Source organism: Prionailurus bengalensis, chromosome A1 (genome assembly GCF_016509475.1).
Source record: "Prionailurus bengalensis isolate Pbe53 chromosome A1, Fcat_Pben_1.1_paternal_pri, whole genome shotgun sequence".
Lineage (NCBI taxonomy): Eukaryota > Metazoa > Chordata > Mammalia > Carnivora > Felidae > Prionailurus > Prionailurus bengalensis.
The window spans coordinates 212,881,987-212,907,126 of record NC_057343.1 but is presented as its reverse complement, the minus strand read 5'-3'; the positions used below and the strand labels follow the sequence as shown (position 1 = coordinate 212,907,126).

The window sequence follows — 25,140 nt, the reverse complement described above, 5'->3', positions numbered from 1 at the left end:
CTTTAACATAGGATATGGCTGTCTTCTTGTCCAGATAGTTTTGATTTAGTTCTTCCCTGGTCATAGTTGATGGCAGAGTAGACATCTTAGAAGCAGACACACAAACATTAAGAAAAGAAGATAAATATTAATGAATATTAGGTCTTAATAATCTGGGGCGTTTAGATTAATAGCTTGAAAGCAGAGATCGATAATTGAGGCTCTTAGTGGTGACTTCATGTCTTCAAGGGCAATTAAATTATGTGACATACACTGTTCCTAATGCTGAAAAAGTTTTAGAGACATTCCAACAAGATCAGTTAAAATAAACCATTCACAGCTTAAAGGCGAAGTTTACATAATGTAAATTCAGTGTGCCCAACAATGCTGAAAGCAGAGCTACGGTACTGCCTTTTAGGGAGGTTCTTTCGGTCCTTGTTGAGTTGTATTTAATCAGGAATTCCATTTAAACAAGTTGCCACATTCCCAAGTCACTCCACATGATCCAGGTTTGACTGTAATGTGAAAACACCTACAAAGTAAATTTGGCTGTAAGGAAACATTACACGTAAATTGCTGCACAGGGGCAGAAGTAGTTGGTGTGATTAGAGCCAATTAAGCTAAAATAATAGAATGTTGTCAGAGCTGGAGGAAACATCAGATATCATCTGACTCAATCCTCGTACTTTACAGTGAGAGGTTAAATTGACTTACTAAAGGTACACGGGTAAAGTATGGCTGATTTGCAATCAAAACTGAAGTGTCCACATTTGCTGATCTGTCCACATTCACTGAGCCTCATCCTTCAGAGAAGAGGCGTGTGGTCAAGATGACTTGGGTTTTAATTGTGTAGCTCTTGGATTTGCTATTTGGGTGTGACCCTGGGCCCCAGTTATAGGTTCTTTCCTGTGAAAAAATACAACCTGGTTGTTCACTGACAGGTAAGATGCTGCATGGCAAGTAAACTGAGAAAGTAACTCCCCAAAACAGAACTGGGGCAGGAGAAGAAAAGGAAGGCTCATTAACCTCTCTCCATAGGAAGGAGCCCTTCCCAAGGTTCTTGGCCTTCTCAGCCTCTGGGCCTGAATGCCCAGTGGAATTATGCTTTGCTTCTGCCTGTAGAAGTGCCCTTCACCCTTGGGATCTGCAAAGGATGATTGGTATGGCATTTGGATGTTATCCCTTCATTTAATGGCAAGTCTATACATGCCGAGCATGGTTGTTACGCCCAAGTGTCATTGAATACCGGAGCCTAATTGTGGGCTTTCTTTCATGTTGTTTGCACCTGCCTGGGCACAGACACCTGCCATATAATGGAGATAGTGATAGGACTCGTCTCAAAGGCTGTTATAAGATTGAAAAGAGACGATGTATGCAAGTGGGTAGTAAGATGGTTGGCACACATTAGCCACTAACAAAAGTTGTGTCCAACTGCTGTTATTCAGCTACAGCACAACAATGGATTTGACATTAACGTTGTCCAAGAACTTTGGCCATTGTTTGACTCAGACAAGTTTCTCTTTATATAGAGTATTACTTGAAAATAATGGCTTTGCTGAAAGCACTAGACAACAGAAAAAAAGTTGAAAAATTACTTACTATTTAGGAATTGAATCTAGTTTGAGCTGTCTTGTTTCTTAAAGAGACAAATAAATAATGTAGTTGAATCTTTTTTTATTACTATTTTAGAGACAGCACAAAGGGGGAGAGAGAGAGAGACAGACCCTCAAGCAGGCTCCATGCTCAGCACAGAGCCCAATGCAAAGGCTTAGTCCCATGACCCAGGAATCATGACCAGAGCCAAAACCAAGAATCGGACTCTCAACCAACTGAGCCACCCAGGCACCCCATAAAGACCCCAAGCCTGGTCTTTAGGTTGGAAAACCTAAGATCTAGGTCCTGCTCTATTACTTAATAAAAAGTGTCAATGAGCGAATTATCAGACCACTTTGAGCCTCAGTTTCTTCATCTTTAAAATGAGATTGATAATAATACCTACTCCCTAGGTGGTTGTGGAGCTCAGGTGAGAGAAAATGTACATGAGGAGGCAAAACAAAACATTGTTGGAGATGAACTCCAAAGAGTGGAAATCTTAAGGCAATTGTGTTTACCTCTTTTCCAGCTTTCATCTTGCTGCTACAAAAGGGCATGTGGAATGCCTCAGGGTCATGGTTACACATGGCGTGGATGTGACTGCCCAAGATACTGCCGGTACGTGGTCTTTATCTCTTAAGTGAACAGGCCAGCACAAGAGTAGGTATCACAAAGATGAGACATATTCATTGTGGGGAATTTCCGATCTACAGACACGCCGAAAGAAGAACATAGAATCACCTCTAATGACTAGGTTCTGACATGGTTTCATCATTTGTGCCAAGTATTTTCCTCTTATATGTGCTCAACTAGAAACTGTATGCTTCTTATCCTCCATTTTAAAATATTTTTAAGGTTATATGTATGGACCAAGCAGTATTTTTGTTTTTATGCATCATAGCTTGAGATGATAAATGCAGTGAATTGTGGTAGTGTTTTTTTTTTTAATGTTTATTTTAGAGAGAGCACACATGTGAGTTGGGAGAGGAGCAGAGACAGAGAGGGAGAGAGAGAATCCCAAGCAGGCTCTGCACTAATAGCTAATAGCGCAGAGCCTGATGTGGGGCTCATCCTGACAAACTCATGAGATCACGACCCAAGCCAAAATCAAGAGTCAGATGCTTAACCAACTGATCCACCCAGACGCCCCAATGCAACAAGTTGTTCAGGAGCTCATTTTGTTAGCTAACTGAGATGTGCTGTGTGAGAGAAGCTGTGATCCTCGTCTGGACCAGCTGCCCGTGGTTCTCACCCCTTACTGTGCTTTAGTGCATCTGAGTCACCTAGGAACTGGGGAAAGGTAAGGCTGGGAGAGAAAAAAGAAGAAAGAAAAGAATAAAGAGCACACACACACACACACACACACACACACACACACACACACCCCACACACATATATACCCATGCTCTATCCTCTGAGATTCAGATTCCATTGTCTGAAGGTTGCCAGCGACCGGTATTTTTATTAAGTAATTCTAATGTGAAGCCAGTATTGATAAATGATGAACAAAGCAAATGGAGAGAAAGTGTAGTCCTATCTTTTGTGAACATTGTTCTACAGGAAGGAGCCCACAGGATCTCCAGCCCAGGGTTCTGCCCCTGCCGGTCATACCAAAGGATCAAAGCAACTACTGATGGCTTTTCATTTCTCTGTTGTACTTAAAAATCTATGCCTTCTAACAGGGTTTTGTTAGTTTTTACTGGAATATGAAATCAGTCTATTTTCATAGTCTTTGTCTAGGCCACGCATTAATTCATAATGGATCCCTTTTATTCCCCCCAGTACCCTAGCCACCTGAGAGTAGTCTTCTTGGAGGGGGGAGGTCAGTCAGGTATTGTGAGAGTGCTCTTATTACTCAAAATATGGTTGGAACACTTTGTTTCAGAATTATTTTCAAAAAATCTGTGGCATTATTATTACTATTGTTTTTTTTTAATCTCAGTGTTAGGGGAATTTTATCCTTTGACAATAGATTTGTTTTTTTAGGACAGGCCAAAAGCCACTTGAAGTCAAGTCAGGTAAATGAGGTATCAAACTGGTGAGACCATTTTTGTCAAAAATAGGGAGTGATTAAAGTAACGGAATGATTTTCCTGAGCAGTACCACAGAAAGTTCCAAAAAAAATACTGTGAGAAATGGCAAAACCAGTGGAAGAATGAATGGTTTCCTTAAGTGACTATCTTAAAGGAAATACTAATTTATGTTGCACTAGTTAAAGTGATCTTTAATTCCAAAATCTAGTTATTTTGTTTGTTTATTGTTTTTTTAATTTTTAAAAAATATTTATATTTGAGAGAGAAGCACGAGTTGGGAAGGGGTAGAGAGAGACACAGACAGAATCTGAGCTGTCACCTCAGAGCCCGATGCATGGCTCAAACTGACAAACCGTTAGATCGTGACCTGAGCTGAAGTCAGATGCTTAACTGACTGAGCCACCCAGGCGCCCCTGTTTGTTTATTGTTATTACCTTAAAAGTCATGCCACACACACAGAAGGGCAGTACGATTAGGTAAAGTACCCTTGATGAGAAATATGTTTTCTTCAGTAGATGGGGTTTCCTCTCTAAGAAAATCCTAATCTAAAGGAATTAGCTTAAAGTAAATAAATTGGAACTAGAATACAGATTCGTTTCATTGTATTTGATGTTAAGAAATAGATCAGCCAGGAGTGTCATTATTTCTAGTGTAACCAAATATCTCTTCCCCTCTATGTTTTTGTCATAGGGAAAAATATGTTTCTCTAATGCTTGTCGTAGAAAATTAGGGAAACACAGAAAACTACAAAGAAGTTAACCGGTGCCTCTACTCCTAACAAGAGAAGTTTTACTCTTTGGCTATATTTCCTTCCAAATTTTTCCTGGCACATTTTTACATAGTTGAGATCACATTATATAATAAACTCTACATGCTTGTCTTTTTGTTTTTTTTTTTTTAAGTCCACCAGTATCATTTCTAACACTTAAAGCTCTTAAGATTTTTGTGCCATATGACACATTGGGGAGAGTCTGTGTTTCCTACCAGAGCCCTAACTCCTGACACCAGAGCCTGGTAAAGTGTCGGGCCTTGACGCCCAGACACCCCAGTGTGGTGCCAACTTGCTAGCCAATTGAGACGAGGAGGGGACACTGCAAATTACTCCAGCCTGCTTCTCTGCGCCTGGCAGTGGGAACTGCCACAGTCCATCCTTTTTTTTTTTTTTTTTTAATGTTTATTTTTGAGAGAGAGAGAGAGAGAGACAAGGAGTGTGAGCAGGGAGGGGCAGAGAGAGAGGGAGACAGAATCCAAAGCAGGCTCCAGGCTCTGAGCTGTCAGCACAGAGCCCGACGCGGGGGTTGAACCCATGAGCTGTGAGATCATGACCTGAGCCGCAGTCGGACACCCAACCGACTAAGCCACCCAGGCACCCCCATCTGTTTTTTTTTAATGTTTATTTACTTTTGAGAGGGAGAGTGTAGCGGGGGAAGGACAGAGAGAGGGGGACAGAGGATCTGAAGTGGGCTCCATGCTCAGCAGAGAGCCGATGTGGGGTTTGAACTCCTGAACCACAAGATCATGACCTGAACTGAAGTCGGCCACTCACCTGACTGAACCACCCAGGCACCCCTCCATTTAAAAAATATATATGTATGTATATATATAAATTGGTGGACTCCACGGCACTTATGGGCCCAGAACATTGTCCAAATGTACGATGAGTTGAAAATGTCTCAGAGCCACCAGTCACTTCCCTCCCCGCTAACATTTTCGGCAATGAGGGTACACTGTGGTCTCTGGACTGATTGTTTTCCTTTTGTCTGAATGAGGCGCCAACTTCTCATGATTTCTTAAAAGCGTGCAAAGAGAATGTAGGAACGAAGGAAGAGGCTTCAAGGAAAATGTGCATGGAAATGTTGATTGTGTTATCTAGACCAGTGCTTCTCAGACTCTTTCCCATCATAACAAACAAGGTAAATATGATGGCTTTTACTGCCGATGCTTCTGTCCTTGTTGCTACATCACCTACCCCTTTCTTCTTCTCTCAAGAAAGCAGAGCAGAATCCATCAGTCACCATGCCTCACCTTAATGTGATCATCATTAGTCCAAAACATTTTTTATGGTGGTTAAGGGATGAATTAAATGGCTCAGCTCTTAGAGGTGTTGTCTTTTCTTTTTCTTTTTTTTTTTTTTTTTTTTAATTTTTTTTTCAACGTTTATTTATTTTTTGGGGGACAGAGAGAGACAGAGCATGAACGGGGGAAGGGCAGAGAGAGAGGGAGACACAGAATCGGAAACAGGCTCCAGGCTCCGAGCCGTCAGCCCAGAGCCTGACGCGGGGCTCGAACTCACGGACCGCGAGATCGTGACCTGGCTGAAGTCGGACGCTTAACCGACTGCGCCACCCAGGCGCCCCTGTCTTTTCAATAAACCTACTTAAATATTGACACGTTGTTACTGAGGAATGGTCCTCTTCAAAAATCACTGACAACTGGTACAAAAATCTGTGACCATAAATCATACTACCCTGTAGAATTTTCAGGAAAACAAAAACAAAGCCTGCTTTCAAAATATGCACTGACCCTTTTTATTAGTTGTATCCACCAAGCATATAGGATGGTCAAATCGGTATAATTTCCCACTTTTTAAACTGGGGACTAGATTTAAGTTATAAAAGCAGAGCGTTTTTAACATCTATTTTTTAACAACTGTCTTTCCCTATGAAATATTTGGAAGTCTGACCAGAGAATTTTTATGGCTGCTTTACAAGCAACTTATGAGCAAAGCACTGTCAGAGGATAGGGCCTTGGTATAGTTTCAATACGACAACAATCACATCATTTTCGATGGTCTTTGAGGCTTCCACAAGACGGTCAGTGTGGGCATCTCCACACCCAGGGCACAGTGAGAGCTCGCTGCGTTTGGCTCCTCGATTATCATGATTATTGCTACTTTACCCACATCACCTTATCACCTTTATTATCTTTTACACATGAGGCTTTTGAAAAGGTTTCACATCTTTATTTATTATTTTTTAATTTTTCTTAATGTTTACTTTTGAGAGAGAGACAGAATATGAGCGGGGGAGGGGCAGAGGGAGGGAGGCACAGAAACTGAAACAGGCTCCAGGCTCTGAGCTGTCAGCACAGAGCCCAGTGCGGGGCTTAAACCCACGAACTGTGAGATCATGACCTGAGCTGAAGTCCAGGGCTTAACCGACTGAGGCACCCAGATACCCCTATTATTATTATTATTATTATTATTATTATTATTATTATTTTATTTATTTTTTACAATCACCAAGCCAACAGCTCTCGTTGTACAAATCAGAAGAAGAAAGCCCAAAGACTGGTAGAAGCTCATAACAGGTTTTTGGTTTTGGGGGTTTTCCCCCTTCCTTAATCACCTGTTTGCCAGGCAATACCAGTATATAGTGGTCACATGGGAAAGTTGGCTTCTAAGCTCACTGTGTCATCTCTGAACTGGACCTACATTATTTGTCTAACATCCTTTCATTGTTGTGTTTGCTCTTGTTCCTCACTGATGTAAGAATTGGCATTTCTGGCTGCTTTTTTAGAAAGCGCTCCTCCCAGACAAATAGTAAAATTGACTTCTAGGCTTTTTTTTTTTTTTTTTTTTTTTGTTGTTGGAGGGTGGGGAGTGGTGGTGCCTGCATTTAGCACCCCGGAGTATGAGACAGGATTAAACAGAAGTATTAACGGAAGGTTGAAGAAGACCAAAGAATCTTCTGTTTTTACCAATATGCTTCTACGAAGCATTGGCTTTCACACACCCTTGATTAGTGAGTGTATACATTTGATGCAATGTGACAGGATACCATAATAAGAGTGGCTTCAACAAATAGAATTTTCTGTCAGTTGAAAGTCCCAAATTGGTATGGCAGCTCGGCTCCACACCGTGAGGGATTCAGACTCCGCCATCCAGGGTGTTGCTGTGGTCCTAATAGCCCAAGATGGCTTCCCTGGGATCTGCATTTCAGCAGCAGCCAGGGGCAGGGCAAGTATGGCCCACGAGTGACACACACTCAGACCTCACAGCACAGAGTGGGATCTGTGGCCACACTGAGCTTTACGGGAAGCTGGGAATTCTGGGCAACAATTTGTCCAGTTAAAAATGCTGAAGGTTTTGTTGTAGAAGCAAGTAGAAACAGAGATTGGAGGAGAATGTGCACTTTGTATTTCACACCCATTTTTTAAATTTTCTCTCATCCCTTTGCACACTTAACCTTCCTAATACAACATCTTTTCTCATAGAAGAGGGACTTAGGAGAGCGAGAACTGAGGTACGGAAACATCATAATGCATAGTCCTCGGAACGGAATGCTTGAGAACCCTGACTTTTCTCTCTGGGGTTTCCAAGGACTGGTTTAGTTTTTGTTTGGATTTCAAGGTGGACTTCCATTCCATTATGCCCCTAATCCCACTCGAATTTGATGCCATGTAAAGATATGAAAGGTAACATTCATCTTAAAACTCAGATACTTTGACAATGGGTCATTTAAACTGTAAATTATAGCCAATAAAACATATTTCCTACTTTCATTTGGGATAAAGAAAAACAAAACGATCGTATGAGTTTCGCACTTGCTGTTGACTCGTGTATAGGCAGTAAGAAGGGTCAGCCATATGCAATGAACAGCATAACGTGGGTGTGAAAATATTTCAGGTGATATACACACATGCAAAAAAAGCCTTTTAATTCCTTAAAGAACACTATACACATATATACTGGGGAGACTAAGGGTAATTCCATAACTATTTAGTAGTTACAGTAGTGGTTACTAATATGGCTTTCATTCTTGGGTCTTCTCCTGGGGTTATAACAAGGTAAACAGACTTGTGCCTCAGTGATGAAAATTTGATGAAAAGAAAATGAGGATTACTAAGGATAATGGTGTTTAAATATGTTTAAAATCATAAATAAGAACCAAATTTATACTTCTATTGTTTAAATATAGTCAGCATTTTGAAACTCTGATTTCTAAGAAAATGTTTTAAATCTTATGTAGTTGAATGTCGTTTAATTCTCTTTATTTTTCTAAATGTTTTTATATTTTGATCTAAAACTACAATTTTTCAGACTTCACCCTTTGCTATTTGTTAGCCCTGTATGTGTCTTCTGACTTGTTTTCAGATTTTTTCACATATACTTGAAGAGTACATCAGTAATTCCTCTATTAAATTAGCTAATTCTTCTCCATTTTCTCCAGTGATCTTAAAGAATTGAATAAATGGTTATTGTCTGAGGTAGTTTGGGGGAAAGTGTTCCATGGCTAGAATGTCTGGGCATCCTTTTTATTTTTTATTTTTATTTTTTTTAAAGTAACCTCAAGTAAGGCTTGAACTCATGATGCCAAGATCAAGAGTCACATGCTCTACTGACTGAGCCAGCCAGACACCCCTGAGCCATCCTTTTTAGACTCCCTTTCTTTTTTTCTTTTTTAAAGCTTTTTCTAATGTTTTTTTTTTATAATTTATTTATTTATTTTGAGCGAGAGAGAGCACACACATGCAAACTTGAGTAGGAGAGGGTCAGAGACAGAATCCCAAGCAGGCTCCCCACAGTCAGCGTGGAGCCCACGAGGGGCTCTAACTCATGAACCATGAGATCATGACCTGAGCCGACCTCAGATGCCTAACTGACTGAGCCACCCAGGTGCCCCTAGACTCCCTTTCAACAATAGGTTTCTTACACTACCTGTTATAGCCCACAACCCTTGACATAAATAACACTGGTCTTTTTACTCACAGGCAAAGTTCTGCTGGAATGCACTTGAATTAGGGTTGCCATGTTATTTGAATTGTTTCCTGATATTCCAGACAGATCCATAGCTGAATGGGGGCCAGACTTATGCACTGTCTCATTACACTGAGATTCTGCCACTAATACAATGTATTCTCTCCAGAAAATTTTTGCTTTTGGAAAGAGAATTTTGTGTTAACATTAACAGTAAGAGACATCTCACTTCGGTGTAATGTCCAGGGCATGACACATTATTTGGGTTTTGAGAATGTTTTAATTGAAAATACTATTGTGCTCCTGGTTCAGGAAAACATAGCTCAGGGCCAGGGAATAAAAGAATTGTGTTTCTTTAGAAACACGGCACTTACTTCCAGGTATGAGTAGAACACTTGGAATGAAATGAAACCCTATTGTTTATTTTCTGCTGGGTTGTTTAAATCTCCCTACCATCTCGTCTTTGGAGAATTGTGTCTTTTTCCAATGGGTGCTCTTTATGTAGAACAGCTTTTGTCCACAGCAGAGACAAAAAGCTAATGCACTGTATACATGACATAAACAGTCTTCTACTTACAATCAGGATGGCTTCCAAAAGTTCATCTGCAAGGCATTTGTTTAAAACTGAAAACGTGTTTGTCCTTAGAAACACTGGTACAGATGATGCTTGGGGGCCGGGCTAGCGCACCAAAGCCTATTTAATGCATCCTGTAACCGAACTGATACTATTATGCATTATACATCCTGGAAAGAGGAGGGTCTCAGGAAGTTAAAGGAGGAAGGAGAAGAGAAGATATTTGTCTTCCTACTTCCAAGGGCCTTAGTTCCGACCTTCCTCATCCTCATCCGTTTGGGAGGGGTTCCTGCCTCTGTGTTCTGCTTCACCTAAACAACCCACCCTCATGCATACCCTTAAAATCCTTCAGTGCAGCTGGTCTCAGAAAAGAAGGAATCTGATCTTTTGACCTTACACATGCTTTTGTGCAGCTTACTGTGATCCTAAAATCCTCTAATTTTTAAATATGGTATTTCCTAGCTGTATGATTCTCTAATAATTAAAGGTTCCCAGTCCATGTTACAGATTGAAGACTATTTGAAAAAGGAGAAATGATATTTGGAGACTGGACCACCATATGAAAGAAATTGTTTCTGTAAGCCAGTGGTTCTCAACTGGGGTGATTTTGCCCCCAGGGCATATTTGGCAATGTCTGGAGACATTTCCGATCATCACAAATGGACATGTAAAGGGTAGAGGCCAGAGGTACAGCTTAATAACCTAAAATGCATAGGACAACCCCCCTTCCCTCAACATACACACATAGACACACACACTCACGGCTTAAAATGTCAATAGCACCGAGACTGAAACCATGCTTGAAGCATGTCCCAAAGTATGGGTTGTTTACAGGTATGACATTCGGCACATCTCGGCCGAAAAGTTTGGGAGATGGAGGATTTAAGAGTTTACCATGTGCTCTGGGTTGGCTGGCAGGGGCAGCTTTGGTCCTCTGCCCCTAAACCTCCTCCCCAGACCTTTAAAATGAGCATACCCTCTAATTGAAATTAACAAGTGTGTAGTAAGAGCCTATGATGCATCATCAGTGCTGGACTAGGGACACAGCAGGGAATGAGACAGAACTTCCTGTCCTCAGTGAGTTCATATTCTAGTGGGGCAAGAAAAATAAGCTCCATAAATTGTGTGTGTGTTGTGTGTTGTGTGTGTGTGTGTGTGTGTGTGTGTGTGTGTGTGTGTATTGTGTAGAGTGGGGTGGGGTGGAAAGGAATGTGGGAAGGTGCTCAGTGCTATGAAGAGCAGGAATGAAGCAGGGATTGAAGATTAAAAGGGTGGCGGAGGAATGGGAATTTTAAAAGGGGAGGTCAGGGCAGACCTTCACAAGGCACTCTTTCAGTTGCCTCTGAGGTGAGGGAGCAAGCTGTGTGGTGATCCTGGAGGAAGAGAATCCAGGCTAAGCGCAGGGTCCAGCGAGGTGGTGAGGGGCCTCAGATGGGAGCCTCCTGGGCTGGTAGCCATACCTTCTGCCCAGAAGTTGCCCCCAAACCCCTCTTCCTTAGAAATTCTCTAGGCCCGTTAGGCTGTGGAGAGAGTTGGGTACAGCACTAGGATTTCCTAAAGCTGACTGCTGAAACATCAGAGTGCGTTATGTTAGGGTCATATTCTCTGAAGGGAACGTAAAGAAATGCGACTTTAGTAGTGTATTATTGTTTTCACCACTCTTTTCCTTCTTCCACATAAGGACTTTGAATATCTGAAAACTCCAGGTAGTTTCCGTGCAGGGGCTGGAGGACATTTGAAGGAGAGGGAAATGAAAAGCCAAAACTAGGGATTTAAGTGATGGGTGTTTAGGATGTTCTCAGCTGGTGTACAGGTGGCCTTTCCTGGGTTCCTGGGCCTGTGGTAGTCGTAGCCTGGTGTGGCTGGGGTGGATGCAGAACATTTGGCATGCATGGGGACCGCTGAAAGCAGAACCGAGCTGTGTATCATGAGTCACCTGCCAGCTTTTAGCTCAGAGTTTAATAGCACCCCAAGAGAAGGGCATTTGGAGTAGACCCTGAATATTATGCAGTGGGCAGGATGCTCTGTGTCCTCTGCTCGTTTGTCACACTGAACTTTACAGATTAGAAGCTGAGACCTTACCAAGAGTAACAATTCTGCCTTTGTTGGAGAACAGTTTATTTCCTCATAGTTGTCTTTGTCACAGAGATAAGAAAGGGATTTAAAATGTGTGGCCTCTTTTTCCAAGATTTTTTTTAATCCATTTAGGACACAGTGCCTTGCACCTCGCAGCCAAGAACAGCCACCACGAATGCATCAGGAAGCTCCTTCAGGTAAAATGGAACAACTTAAAATTATAAATTTTTAAAATTATGTCATCTTTTAAATTTAACAGTAACTGTATCTGTGAAAGAATAACACACACACACACACACACACACACGCTCCCTTAAATACCATCCCAGAACCTGGGTTTCCTAAGAAGCATCACAATTTAAATGACAGCCAAGGAAAAGATTATTTCCATAGCAATGACACTGATAGGGAAGAAGATCCTCATCAGAATTTGGAGTGTCTTCCTGGGATACAGCCTTTTTCTTGCCTTTATCAGCTCCTTGCGTCCTTTTCTGACAGACTTGTACCCTTTACATAATCAGTTTAAAAACTGTTTTTCATGCGATTGGAGATCCTTGCAATATAGGATCTCCAGTATCCTAATAGCCTTTCTTTCAGTCATTGGTAGAACACAACTCTTTTTGAGAAACAAAATTTCAACCTTTATTTCCTTGTGTGTAACTTTAAATGTGCCTTTAGTTCTTAGTTTTTTGCCGAGGTTCTTGGTTTTATTCCCCTTTATAATTTGAAGCTAACTCCCTGGTTTGATAACCTGGCCAGTTTATAATGATCGCTTAGGGGGATGACATCTGTAAATCTTGAAAGATGAATATTTAATGAAAGCCCAGTAGCGGCCCATACTGTAACATCCAGCCATTGCCAGTCAGCGTGCAAGCTGGTTGTTTTCAGAAACAGCACAGAGCCATAAAATATGTGTTTGGAGTGCTATCTCTTCTGTTGAGCTGTTGTCTCAGCCTTCACAGGCACTGTGTAGGACCCAGCATCTTGCTTTAATTTGGCTCTGCAATTCTAATGCAGAAATGTGGTCACATTCTTCAACTTGTCCTGCTCTGTTGGTCACACAGCTTCTTGTCTTGCGTTATGTGACGCAAGCTGCCACCAGTGCCAGGAATGCAAACCTTAACAGGCCTTTGAAGTGAAATTCAAGAAAAATAGATCAACATCTGTGATTATTATTATTTTTATTATTATTATGAGGCTCCTCTCTGAGAACAATTAAAGTAGAACTTCCCTGCTTTCTCTGAGGCCCGGCACCTTGAATAAATGACAATCATGGACTTGCCCAAGTGCACTGCCTCCATACCCTTGGTCTTGCCTTAATTTTTTTTTTTAACTTATTTGTATCTTAAATCTCTGTTCTCATTCTAGCTTGGCTATCCAGGCTTTGCATCTGGCTCTGATTTTCAGGAAGAATGAACTTGACAGGCTGGAAATCCTCATGGGCAAGGACCAGATATTCTAGCCTCTAATGTAATTTTATATCTGGTTATGCAAATGGATTGGTTTTTCTCTGGAATCTTTGAAGCCTTTAAACACTTCCTTGTGCTATTCTAAAATTAGGCCAAAGCATGGTAAGTCGTAACTTGATCTCCGTTCCTCTTACCACTGAAGGGCAGACAGACATTTCACTCTTAACATTGCCTGTTCTTGCCTCTAACTTGCAGACTTGCTGTTCTTCTTTCTGAATAGTTGTTGAAACCTGAGGCTTTGAATTTTTTTTTTAATGTTTATTTATTTCTGAGACAGAGCATGAGCAGGGGAGGGGCAGAGAGAGAGGGAGACAGAATCCGAAGCAGGCTCCAGGCTCTGAGCTGTCAGCACAGAGCCTGACGCAAGGCTCGAACTCACAAACCGTGAGATCGTGACCTGAGGTAAAGTCGGTCGTTCAACCTACTGAGCCACCCAGGCGCTACTAAAACCTTGAGGCTCTGATGTCCTCCTAATGGGTCGCTTTCCTTGGGTCCTGGACCTCTCCAGCCAGTTCTTCGCTTCTGTCTTGGCATCCTCTGCCCTCTGTGATGTGACCCTTGTTGCCTCCCGCCCTCCCTCACTCTCTGCACTGGATCCTTTCTCTGAGCTCTCTAGGCCTTTGCTCTTACTATCTGTCTGCTGGAGATTCTTCTCTTCTCCAGTGGCTACCGTTTTAAAGTTTGCCTCCTCAAGGCAGTGAGCGCAAACAGACCCTTGTGAGATTCTTCAAATTCAAATGAACTCTCCTCTTCCCCTGATAGCCCACTAGTCCCCCCCCCCCCACTTTTAACAAGTGCCTCCTGGACACCGTGCCCTGTGTCAGGCATTGAGTATATTTTCACGAGCAGAGCATCCCTTATCCTGATGAAGCTTGCAATCTTGTAAACAAGTCCCCAAATGCATGTTACAAATTGCACCACATCAAGAAGAAAACTGACCAAGTACTGAGAGAGATGGGTGTGGGGTGAACGATCAGGGAAGGGCTCGTGGAGGAGGTGATATTTAAGCCGAGAACTTTGGAAAGAGCCAAGGGGAAAGCATTCCAAGCAGACAGAAGAGCAAGTACAGAGGGCCTCGGGTAGGAAAGGCACTGGTCAGGGAGGAAAGAAAGCCTGGGGCTGAGTGAGCGTGGAGGAGAAAGAAGGGCATGGAGTGCAGGCCTGTGTGTCATGGCAGGCGGGCCATAAGTCCTCTGAGCGCAGCATGGAACTGTGGAGGGCTTTTAAGGAAGGACTGGTATTCACAGTTTTAAAAGATCACTCTAGTTGTATAGAGAATAGAGGCGAGAGCAGAGCTGTGGAGCCCGCCAGGAGGCTGCCCCAGCTGTCTGCATGAGAAGATGCTGGCCTAGACTGGGTGGTGTAATGGAGAAAGAAAGAGTAGACCAGGTATGTTTAGGTCACAGAATTGGCAGGACATGGTGGTGAATTAGATGGCGGAAGAGGAGGAGGAGAAGAAGTTAAAGGTGACTCAGTGGAAGTTTAGGACGGTTGCATTTGAGGTGCTTCCATCAGAGCAGAAATGTGAAATAGGCAGCGGGTTATCAAGCCAGGCGCGCGGAGATGACGTTGCGTACAGCTGAGAACATATGCTCTAGCCCAGTGCATCTGGGTTTGAATCCTGGCTCTGCCATGTCCTGTGACTTGAGCAAATTATCACCTTCTCTGTATCTCAGTTTCCCCATCGGAAGATGGGAGTGATAATTGTGTCTAGCATCATCAGGAGCCTTAAAACAATGAAGAGTGCCCAGTGCGTAATAGCTAATATGTACTTAGGTTTGTTATTGCGAAGGTACACATTTGAGTCTTTAGCCTTTAGATGACATTTCAAACTACGGGCATGAATGAGATTACCAAGAAGGAGAGCACCGAGGAACCCCAACATTCTGTGTTTGGCTTACGGAGGGGGAGTGGCCTGAGCAGTAGTGGGAACACCAGGCTAGTATGGGCTCTAGGAGCTAAGTGGAAGGACTGTTTGGAGAAGGGGGTGGATTGCGGTAAGAGGAGGACACAGATGTTTGTTGTCGTGGGAAACACGAAGGTTATTGGTGACTGTGGGGCCATCTCTGTGGAGTCTGGAGAACAGCACGCAACTGCAGTGGGTTTGGAAACGAGTGGGAAGCAAAGCAGCATGGATCGCATGTGGGCAGTTCTTTACAGGAACTTGGTTTTGTGAAGGGGGACTAGAGGATTAGGCAGGAAATGTGGGGGGAAAGACGGGACCAAGATGAGAACGCCTGGAGCGTATCTGTCAGCTGCCGGTGATGGGATGCTAGTGTGAGAGGGAGGACAGGACGGCCAATGCAGCAAAGAGGTGACCTTTTGCCTGGGTCCCGGTTACTTGGAGAGGAGCTCCCCTCCCCATGGGAGACTGTAGGTCCTGGAGCACAGCAATTGGGGCCTATTCATATTTATTCTCTTCCTGATAAGACACATCACAACCTTGCAGGAAAAGGATGAACTCAACGGAGCGGAATGTTTATTATGTGTATTTATTTATTTTTTGTCTTCTAGTCAAAATGCCCAGCCGGAAGTGTGGACAGCTCTGGGAAAACAGCTTTACATTATGCAGGTGACTTTCATTCTCTTACTGATCCTTCTGCCATAAGAAATACTCAGTTATCCTTTTCCTCTTTCAAGCCATTTTCTTTACCATTTTATTTCTGAAGCTGTTGTCTGTCATCATTCCTGGAATTTCTGTCTCCCTCAGTTTGCAAAATGTGTAGGGTTTTATCAGGGAACACATCTAAAATTCATCAGTTGCCTGCCAAACTGTAAAAATTGCCATGGTTATTATATTTTAATTAATGTAAGTTTCTTGTTTAAGCTAAGAGATTTTCATAAGCATTTAGAGATTTCATGTAATATGTGATACAGATTTTTTTGATTTGGGGATCAAAAGAAACTCCCATTTTATTTCTCAGTGTTCTGTTTTACTATCTTGTCATTATCTGTCACACGGCTCCCAAGTAACAAAACGTCAACACCGAGCTCAGGGAGTGATGAGATTTATAAATTTCTATTAGTGCTAGCTGGGGCAAAGCTAAGTCCTACAAAATGCCAAACCAAATATTTGCACAAAGGCAACTGGCAGACAGTGGCTCTAGGTCTGGAAATTAACATTGAAATGTAACACTAATTCAGAGCACCTTACTTAACCTTCCGGATACGACTTCTCTTCAGTGCAGCTAGTATAACATAGCAAACTGGGTGGAACACGAACTTCTCTGTCCTGGGTGCGTGTGATGCCCCTGCTGGTGGGAGCCCCTGTGTGACGGGCTGTGTCTTTGTTTCCTTCCCTCAGCGGCACAGGGCTGCCTTCAAGCTGTGCAGGCTCTTTGCGAGCACAAAAGCCCCATAAACCTCAAGGATTTGGTAAGTATCCGGCAGCTGCTAGATGTGGAGATGCACACTGGCGTCTAGAGCGCTGTGGGCTACCTCTGCAAGTCACTAAGACATTTAGAGACCTCAGCATTTGGCGAAAGTCTAATGCGTTTCAACCTAGATCCTCTTCTGCAAAACGGATCCAAGTATTGTCTCTATTGGTCTCTGAATTTAATGACACATTGACAAGACATTTTGTGATGTGCACTTCCTGATGTGTACATTTGTTTCTCAGGTCATCTGCCATCAACCTAAATGTATTAATAAGGCTTAATTTCTTGACTCTTAGAAGAAATAAGTCTAAATAGAAGTTCTGTCATTTCTGTTAACTTCCCGTGTATCATCTTGGGTACTCCTGGTTAGGATTTCCCAACTCTGAAAACCACTTCTAGCCTGTTTAACCTTGCTGGGCTACTCTGAGAATAAATTTACATGCCAGTCACTCCTGACTGCAAGTTTAAATGTCCTGCCATAGCATAGAAATTATATGCTATGCATGCAATATACCTAATGGGAATATTGTTATGTGAGTGTATAGAATTGTAGATAAATTCCTACTCCCTGAATCTCAGTACTTCATAACCAGAAAGTATTATAACTTCGCAGAGATAATTTTTTAGAAATGTGTCTGAAATTCTATTTTAAACGGAGACTTAATCTTTAAGCAGCGATTGTATTTTTCAAAATAATTGGACATATTGTAATTTATTTTTTTTTCCTTTGCCTACTTGAATACATCTACCTTAAAAGTTACTATTAACTGCATTTGGGAGGTATGTTCCAAGGAATAAGCAGAATACAAGCTTCTCTTGAAGCTTTTGTATCATTTGAGTTAGGACCCCTTCACCCTAAGATTGTGGAAATAGTCACCTATGTATTCTTCTAGTATTTTTTCACGTTTTTTCTGTTGTAATGTTTGCATTCTTCATCACCTTACATGGTTTGTGTATGAGTTGGGATCTCATTTTCTTATTTTATTTTATTTTATTTTACTTTATTTTTATTCCAGTGTAATAAACGTACAGTGTTATATTAGCTTCAGGTATATAACATAGTGATTCAACATCATTTAAAAAAATTTTTTTAATGTTTATTTATTTTTGAGAGGGAGCAAGACAGAGCATGAGCAGGGGAGGGGCGGAGAGAGAGGGAGGCACAGAATCCAAAGCAGGCTCCAGACCCCGAGCTGTCAGCACAAAGCCTGATGCAGGGCTTGAGCTCATGAACCACGAGATCATGACCTGAGCTGAAGTCAGATGCTTAACTGAATGATCCACCCAGGTGCCCCTCTACAGCACTGTTTTAAAGGATTGCCAATTGTCATATTAAATGATTCTTTCCATTGATCTTTATCTAGTCATGTGCCAAGAATAGGCAAACTCTTAATGTTCCATTCTGGTACTTGTAAGGTTATGAAAGCATGTACTTTGCAAGGGAATAGTAGAATGGATGGTAGGATGCATGTAGTTTGCTTGGAAGAAGCTGCTTGGAGGGCCGTGGACCTACTGCTGCTCTGTGGAAACAAGTCCTCCTGTTCTTCAGAGCCATCGCCCAGTAAACATGATATGCTTGCCTGGAGCCTTTACATACTTGATGTTCCACTCTCTGTCATGTCGCTGCCAGACTGAGGGTTGGTCACTGAAGGGAAAAAGCAGCCCATGAGGCTGAGGTTCCTGAGAAAAAGCTAACAGTCAGTGCAATTCCTTAAGAAGAGGTCTGTTGAACTACTAGGTGTTTATCCAAAGAATACAAAAGTGCTGATTGGAAGGGGCACATGCACCCCAATGTTTATAGCAGCATTATCAACAGTAGCCAAATTATGGAAAGAGCCTAAATGCCCATCGACTGATGAATGGATAAAGAAGATTGGGGTGTGTGTGTGTGTGTGTGTGTGTGTGTGTGTGTGTGTGTGTTGGAATATTACTCGGTGATCAAAAAGAATGAAACCTTGCCATTTGCAGCAACATGGATGGAGCTAGAGTATGTTATGCTGAGAGAAGTAAGTCAGAGAAAGACAAATATGATATGATTTCATTCATGTGGAATTTAAGAAACACAACAGATGAACATAGGGGAAGGGAAGGAAAAATAAGATAGAAACAGAGAGGCAAACCATAAGAAACTCTCTTAAATACAGAGAACAGTCTGAGGGGTGCTGGAGGGGAGGCAGGTGGGGGGATGGGCTAAGTGGGTGATGGGCATTAAGGAGGGCACTTGTTGGGGGTGAGCACTGGGTGTTATATGGAAGTGATGAATCACTGGGTTCTCCTGAAACCAATACTACACTGTATGTTAGTTAACTTGAATTTAAGTTAAAAAAAAATGCTGTGCTGAGATGTCATGGCAGCCCTATCGGGACACAAACTGTCATGGTGGCAGGACAGTTCAGGAATAAAATGTACAAAGAACAAGGCAATTCTGTATGCAATTCTGGCATTTAGGATCGTAGTTAAAATCAATCTACATTTGTCTCCTAGGATGGGAATATACCACTGCTTCTTGCAGTACAAAGTGGCCACAGTGAGGTCTGTCGCTTTCTCCTGGATCATGGAGCAGATGTAAATTCCAGGGACAAAAATGGAAGGTACCACCAAAATAGAAATCATGGGATTTCAGTGATATCTACATTCTGGGAGCCTCAAAATATTACAGCTATATTTTAGATCATTTGTAATAAAGTGTTTTTAATTTTTTCATTTTCTGCCTTTTTTTTTTTTTTTAAGTTAGCCCTATACCCACCATGGGGCTCGAACTCATGCCTCTGAGATCAGGAGTCACATGCTCTACTGACTGAGCCGGCCAGACGCCCCTTCTGCCTCTTTTGATAATCGAGAATCTGTTTGACGTAAAAAAAATTTCCCCTAGACCTCTGTGATGCGATTATTAAATACTGAAGTGACTAGGCCATTTCCGATGGCTTTTCATGCAAAATTAAACATATTGGCTGCTTTTAAAAATAGTCCTAATGATGTATAGGTACTTTAAAATGCTTGAGGTGAAAGGTGCCATCATATTATGATTGGTGCCAATCATATTAAATTCCATCATATTTAGAAGATTATGTCTATATTATTTGACCTTATATGGTTTAATGTTTTGATTTAATCTGAAGTTAAAAAAACACCCCTAGTTTCATCTCACTAGCAGTCCATTAAGTGTATATATTTAACTGTACTTCATCTTTCTTTCCTTGTTTTCAGGATAAGTGATTTCTCAGAAAAGTGTTTCCCCATTTTGGTTGTATTAATTTGGTATCTCCTTTTTTTTCTTTAGAACTGCTCTCATGCTAGCCTGTGAGATCAGCAGCTCTAATATTGTGGAAGCCTTAATTAAAAAGGGTGCAGACCTAAACCTTGTAGATTCTCTTGGACACAATGCCTTACATTATTCCAAACTCTCAGAAAATGCAGGAATTCAAAGCCTTCTATTATCAAAAATCTCTCAGGATTCTGGTATGTGAAAGAAAATAGTCAGTGTTGTTTTAAATTTATCCACTCCATTTTCCCCAAAGGGTAAAGGAATGTGCAAAATATGATCTATTTTATTATTCTTTTAAACATATTCTTGAAGAAAAATGTAATGTTAAATACTGTGTTTGTTGTGTGTATGGGTGTGAGCGTGTGTGTGTGTGTGTGTGTGTGTGTGTCTCCCACCCAAAGTAGATGTGAGTCATGGTTCTTACCTTTATTTATTTATTTTTTTCCCCACTTTTTCCTCTATAGATTCAAAGACACCAACAAAACCAAAGCAGGTATTTATCTTTGGGGGAGAGAATTTTTTTTGGCCATCATAGCTTGTGGGAATTTGAAAATGTTCTGATTAAACCACTATGCTCCACTAGAAAAGTGATAAAAACTATGTTGAAAATGCTTAAGGAGTAAAATATCTTTAGAATAGATGATTCATTGTTAGAAGGTGGTAACTGTTTTCTTAATGGTTTACCCTGTTTCCAAAGCATGTGACTTTAAACTTGCTACTTATATATTCATCTTTTTCGGAAATGTACTAATATTTTCTGTTGTGAAAATGTTTGGTTAGCTCTGCGAAGGAACAACAACAGTATTTTAAATGCTTGTGTATCCCATGGATTATAGACCTCTATCCATGAGAGTGTTAGATATTTAATGAATATAAGAGGGTTAGCTTTTCCTTTCATTTTAATTGGAACTTTTCTAAAATGTTGTTAGAGTTCTAGATAGAAATTGAGAAGATTGCCCTATTATTTTGGAGGTTTTTCCTAAAAACTTTGTCACCATTGTTTACTTTTTTGATGAGATGTATAGTTGGCGGTTACATTTATTTACTTACACATCAAAGGTTTTGAAAAATTATCATAGACAGGAAATAGCCAATACTGAATTTATTAGGTACTAACTGTGTCCCTTATTTATCCATAACCTTCAGAGAAGACGTTTCTGCTTGCCCCCATATTGACATTCTTTTTAAAAAGGAGTGGAAGTAATGCAAAGGTGGAGGAAATACCACTGCTTTGCATTAAGATGGCTAGACTATCATTGTATTCTGGGTTCTAAACTGGGGCAGGCAGCTCCCCATCCTCTACTTTCCCAATTCTCTACACCAACTTAATCTAGTTTTGTCTTGTGTTTTTTATTTTCTGGCTATTAAAGCATGGGCTGCTGGAAGAAAACTTGAAGCATGCATATTACTTATTTTTATGTTGGTAGCAGATGTCAGATCTTATTGAAGTAAGAAATGCATGAACTGTTGAGGTTTTTCTCATTTGTTTGATGAAGCTGTTTGTTCAGACTTTACTAACCGAACTAACCCACCTCCATTCTTTGGACTGTGATAACTTCCAGCATGATCAAGTCTCTAAAATAAGCTCAGAAAGAAGTGGAACTCCAAAAAAAACGCAAAGCTCCACCACCTCCTATCAGTCCTACCCAGGTAAAAACAAAAGTAAACCAACATTGAACAAACATATGACAACAACAAGAAAAAGCCATGATTTTGTCATTTTATCTTTAGGCCAAAATGAAATGTTTAGAATTGACTCTTAAATGCACATTTAAAATTTTCTTTACTGGTTTTAAATTACAGATAATGGCATGAAAGATTTTGATTATTAGTATGTAAATAATGTTGATTCTTATTTAGTGCAAGGCTGGGGAATTGAACAGGATCTTTTTTCAAAACCTCCAGGAAAAAAAAAAAAAGAAAGAAAGAAAAGAAAAGGAAAGGAAAGAAAAGGAAAGGAAAGAAAAGGAAAGAAAAGAAAGAAAGAGCCTGAAGGAAATTTCTCAAAATCTTAGGACAGAAACTTTTTCCTTAAGTGAAGCTCAGTCTACTTTTAGTAGCTCACATGAACAGCTCAAGTGAAGGCGGGGAGAATGGGTAGCTGGTGAGGCAGTTAATTGAAAATGAATTTTAGCTGGTTTCTCAAAATTCTGTTCAAATATATTTGCCTTTCTAATTACATTGAAGGTTGGCTAATATTAAAAGCAGCTTTCATTTCTGAGCTTATAGTGACTATTGCATATAGGAGGAAGCTCGAATGTCTATGAAATCTCTCAAATAGTTGAGAGGAATATCTCCTCTGATAAGTTATGTTAAATATGTTAGCATATTCATCAATAATATTCCCAACATGCCACAGAAGTTTTATAGATTTTGAAAATTGCTTCCAGTAAATATAGGAAGAAAGTTAGTTATACTCTGCAAACTTCCAAAAAGTACTTGAGGTGCCATATTAAATAGAAGATACCCTTGGATTAAGTGAAACTAAGGATGGTTACTGTTAGATTTATTTGCATTGGTTAAATAGGCTAATCCTTTGCATTGGAGAAGAAAAGTCTTTGAAGAAACGTTCTTTATCTGTGATTTTCATTTTGTTTTTTTAAGTTGAGTGATGTGTCTTCCCCAAGATCAATAACTTCAACGCCACTTTCGGGAAAGGAATCTGTGTTCTTTGCTGAACCACCCTTCAAGGTATTTCCTGTCTGTGTTCAATTTATTTTGAATTTTAAGATACATAATAGACATGATTTAAGTGGTACAACATCGGACAAAACAGAATAGACTTCCCAGTGATTGATTGACAACCTTTTCATCATGAAGCACCCCTCAGTTATTTCTTCTGGCATGGACTCCACACAAAAAAAGTAGAATGAATAGATTACATTCCGTAAGTAATACCTAATTTTCTTGATTTTAAAAAAAGGGACAAAGATAAGAATTTAACTGATAACCAATCTTCTTACTAAATCGAGTTGATATAATGCCCATCAAAAAGAAAGAAATGAGGATTGTTCTCTGGTGTCTTACTGACAAGTAATTGTATATTTGTAATTAAACTTTTCCTGACTATAAAGCTAATATGCATTAATTTTAGAAAATCCTTTCTACCTAATTCTCTAGATTTCTTGTTGGAAGGTATTTTAGGAAATGGGACGATATTTTCATTTACTGTCTGTTTACCTGATCATCACTAGGAAATTATGCTTGGAAAGAAAATAAAATTTCTAATTGTTAAAATGAAATTGCAGTGGAATAATTGTATACTTCTTTCCCCCGTCTAAGAATTACTGAAGATAAATTACTTTTTTTTTCAAGTTTGTTTATTTTGAGAGAGACAGAGATAGCGTGTGTGGGAGAGGGGCAGAGAGAGGGAGAGAGAGGATCCCAAGTAGGCTCCGCCCTGCCAGTGCAGAGCCCCATGCAGGGCTTGAACTCACAAAACTGTGAGATCATGACATAAGCCAGAACCAAGAGTCAGGTGTTTAACTGACTGAGCCACCCAGCAGCCCCAAAATAAATTATCTTTTAACTTGGATGTACAGTGATCTGAAAAAGATCCCGTCAACCTAACATTTCCCACACTTTAACTAGATTTTATTAATAAATTCTTAATATGAATACCTAAATGAGGAAAGGAAAGGAAGTTATACTTTTACAATTAGTACCCTAATGTCTTCTAATATGATTATGGCTCAAAGGATGCAGTGCATTCCAGAGAAGAATAAATTTCAATTTTCAGCATTAGAGTGTAAAAAACCTTTCATTTCTTTTTTAAAAAAATCTCAAAAAGATAAAAAGTGACTCCATTTAAAATGGCTAAAGTTTAAGAAGTGTATTTTTACATGGTGGTGATGATGTGGAGGAACTAGAATTATTATACTCTGTTGGTAGGAATGTAAAGTGGCAAAACTACTTTGGAAAACTGACAGTTTCTTTAAAAGTTCATCACACACCTAACATATGATCTAGCCATCCACTCACTGATGTTTTTACAAGAGAAATGAAAACTTATGTCTCACAAAGTTGTATACACAAAAGTTTGCAGAAGCTTTATTCACATATCCCCAAACTGGAAACAATCCAAATGTCCTTCGTAAGCAGCATCATGGGTGAATCTGAAAATCATCAGGCTGAGTGAAAAAAGCCCGACACATATTCATATCCATGACAGTCCATTTATAGGAATTCTAGCAAATGCAAAAAGGAGAGTGGAGGTTACCTGGGGATAGGGTGGGCAGGTATTGGCTGTGATGAAGCGTGCAGAATCTTGTAGACCTAATGGACACCTTCTGTATCTTGGTTATCGTGGTGGTTCCATGAGTGTGTACCTGTCAAAACTCAACCTGTAAACTTTAAATGGATGCCATTTATTGTACTTTAAGATAGTTGAAAAATAAACATCTATTTTTATAAAGCGAAAAGGCAGCTTTTTGTAAAGATAAGCACTTGCCAAAAATGAGCCACTTTATTTTTAGCATTTGGGCTTTTACAAAAGTTCCTTTGCTGAAAACTTCTCTCTCTCATCATAGTCCACCGCTCATCTAGATGAAACATAGTAATTTCTGGCAACTCATTGCATTTTGTTTTGAAATGAGAGTCTGGCTTTGAAGTTGCAAGAACTTTTTTTTTTTTTTTAATTTTTTTTTCAACGTTTATTTATTTTTGGGACAGAGAGAGACAGAGCATGAACGGGCGAGGGGCAGAGAGAGGGAGACACAGAAACGGAAACAGGCTCCAGGCTCTGAGCCATCAGCCCAGAGCCTGACGCGGGGCTCGAACTCCCGGACCGCGAGATCGTGACCTGGCTGAAGTCAGACGCTTAACCGACTGCGCCACCCAGGCGCCCCGAAGTTGCAAGAACTTTTGCAATGTATTTACAGACACATATTCAGGGGCAAAGGTTTAGAGGAGATCTTTAGGGGATTGTCAACCCATGATCATAAAATTTTGTATTCCCTTATAAAATTACCTTTATCTTCCCTGACAGGTCTTATTTACTACAAATTCTCTTAAAAATATTAATAAGAATATACTAATAACAGTTAATTTATAAAATAGTGAAGCTAAACCAGTAT

The 25,140-nt window shown here is 40.6% G+C and overlaps 1 protein-coding gene across 1 annotated transcript in view; it reads left to right on the top strand.

Annotated features, from left to right (window-relative positions):
• The window catches only part of RAI14 (retinoic acid induced 14), a 130,628-nt gene that overhangs the window by 91,924 nt on the left and 13,564 nt on the right, over window positions 1–25,140 (top strand). The window contains 10 exon segments of the mRNA XM_043600187.1: window positions 2,102–2,190; window positions 12,087–12,151; window positions 15,938–15,995; window positions 16,728–16,798; window positions 19,285–19,391; window positions 20,081–20,259; window positions 20,530–20,558; window positions 21,628–21,672; window positions 21,674–21,715; window positions 22,670–22,756. Of these exon segments, the coding sequence (XP_043456122.1) occupies window positions 2,102–2,190; window positions 12,087–12,151; window positions 15,938–15,995; window positions 16,728–16,798; window positions 19,285–19,391; window positions 20,081–20,259; window positions 20,530–20,558; window positions 21,628–21,672; window positions 21,674–21,715; window positions 22,670–22,756 (772 nt within the window).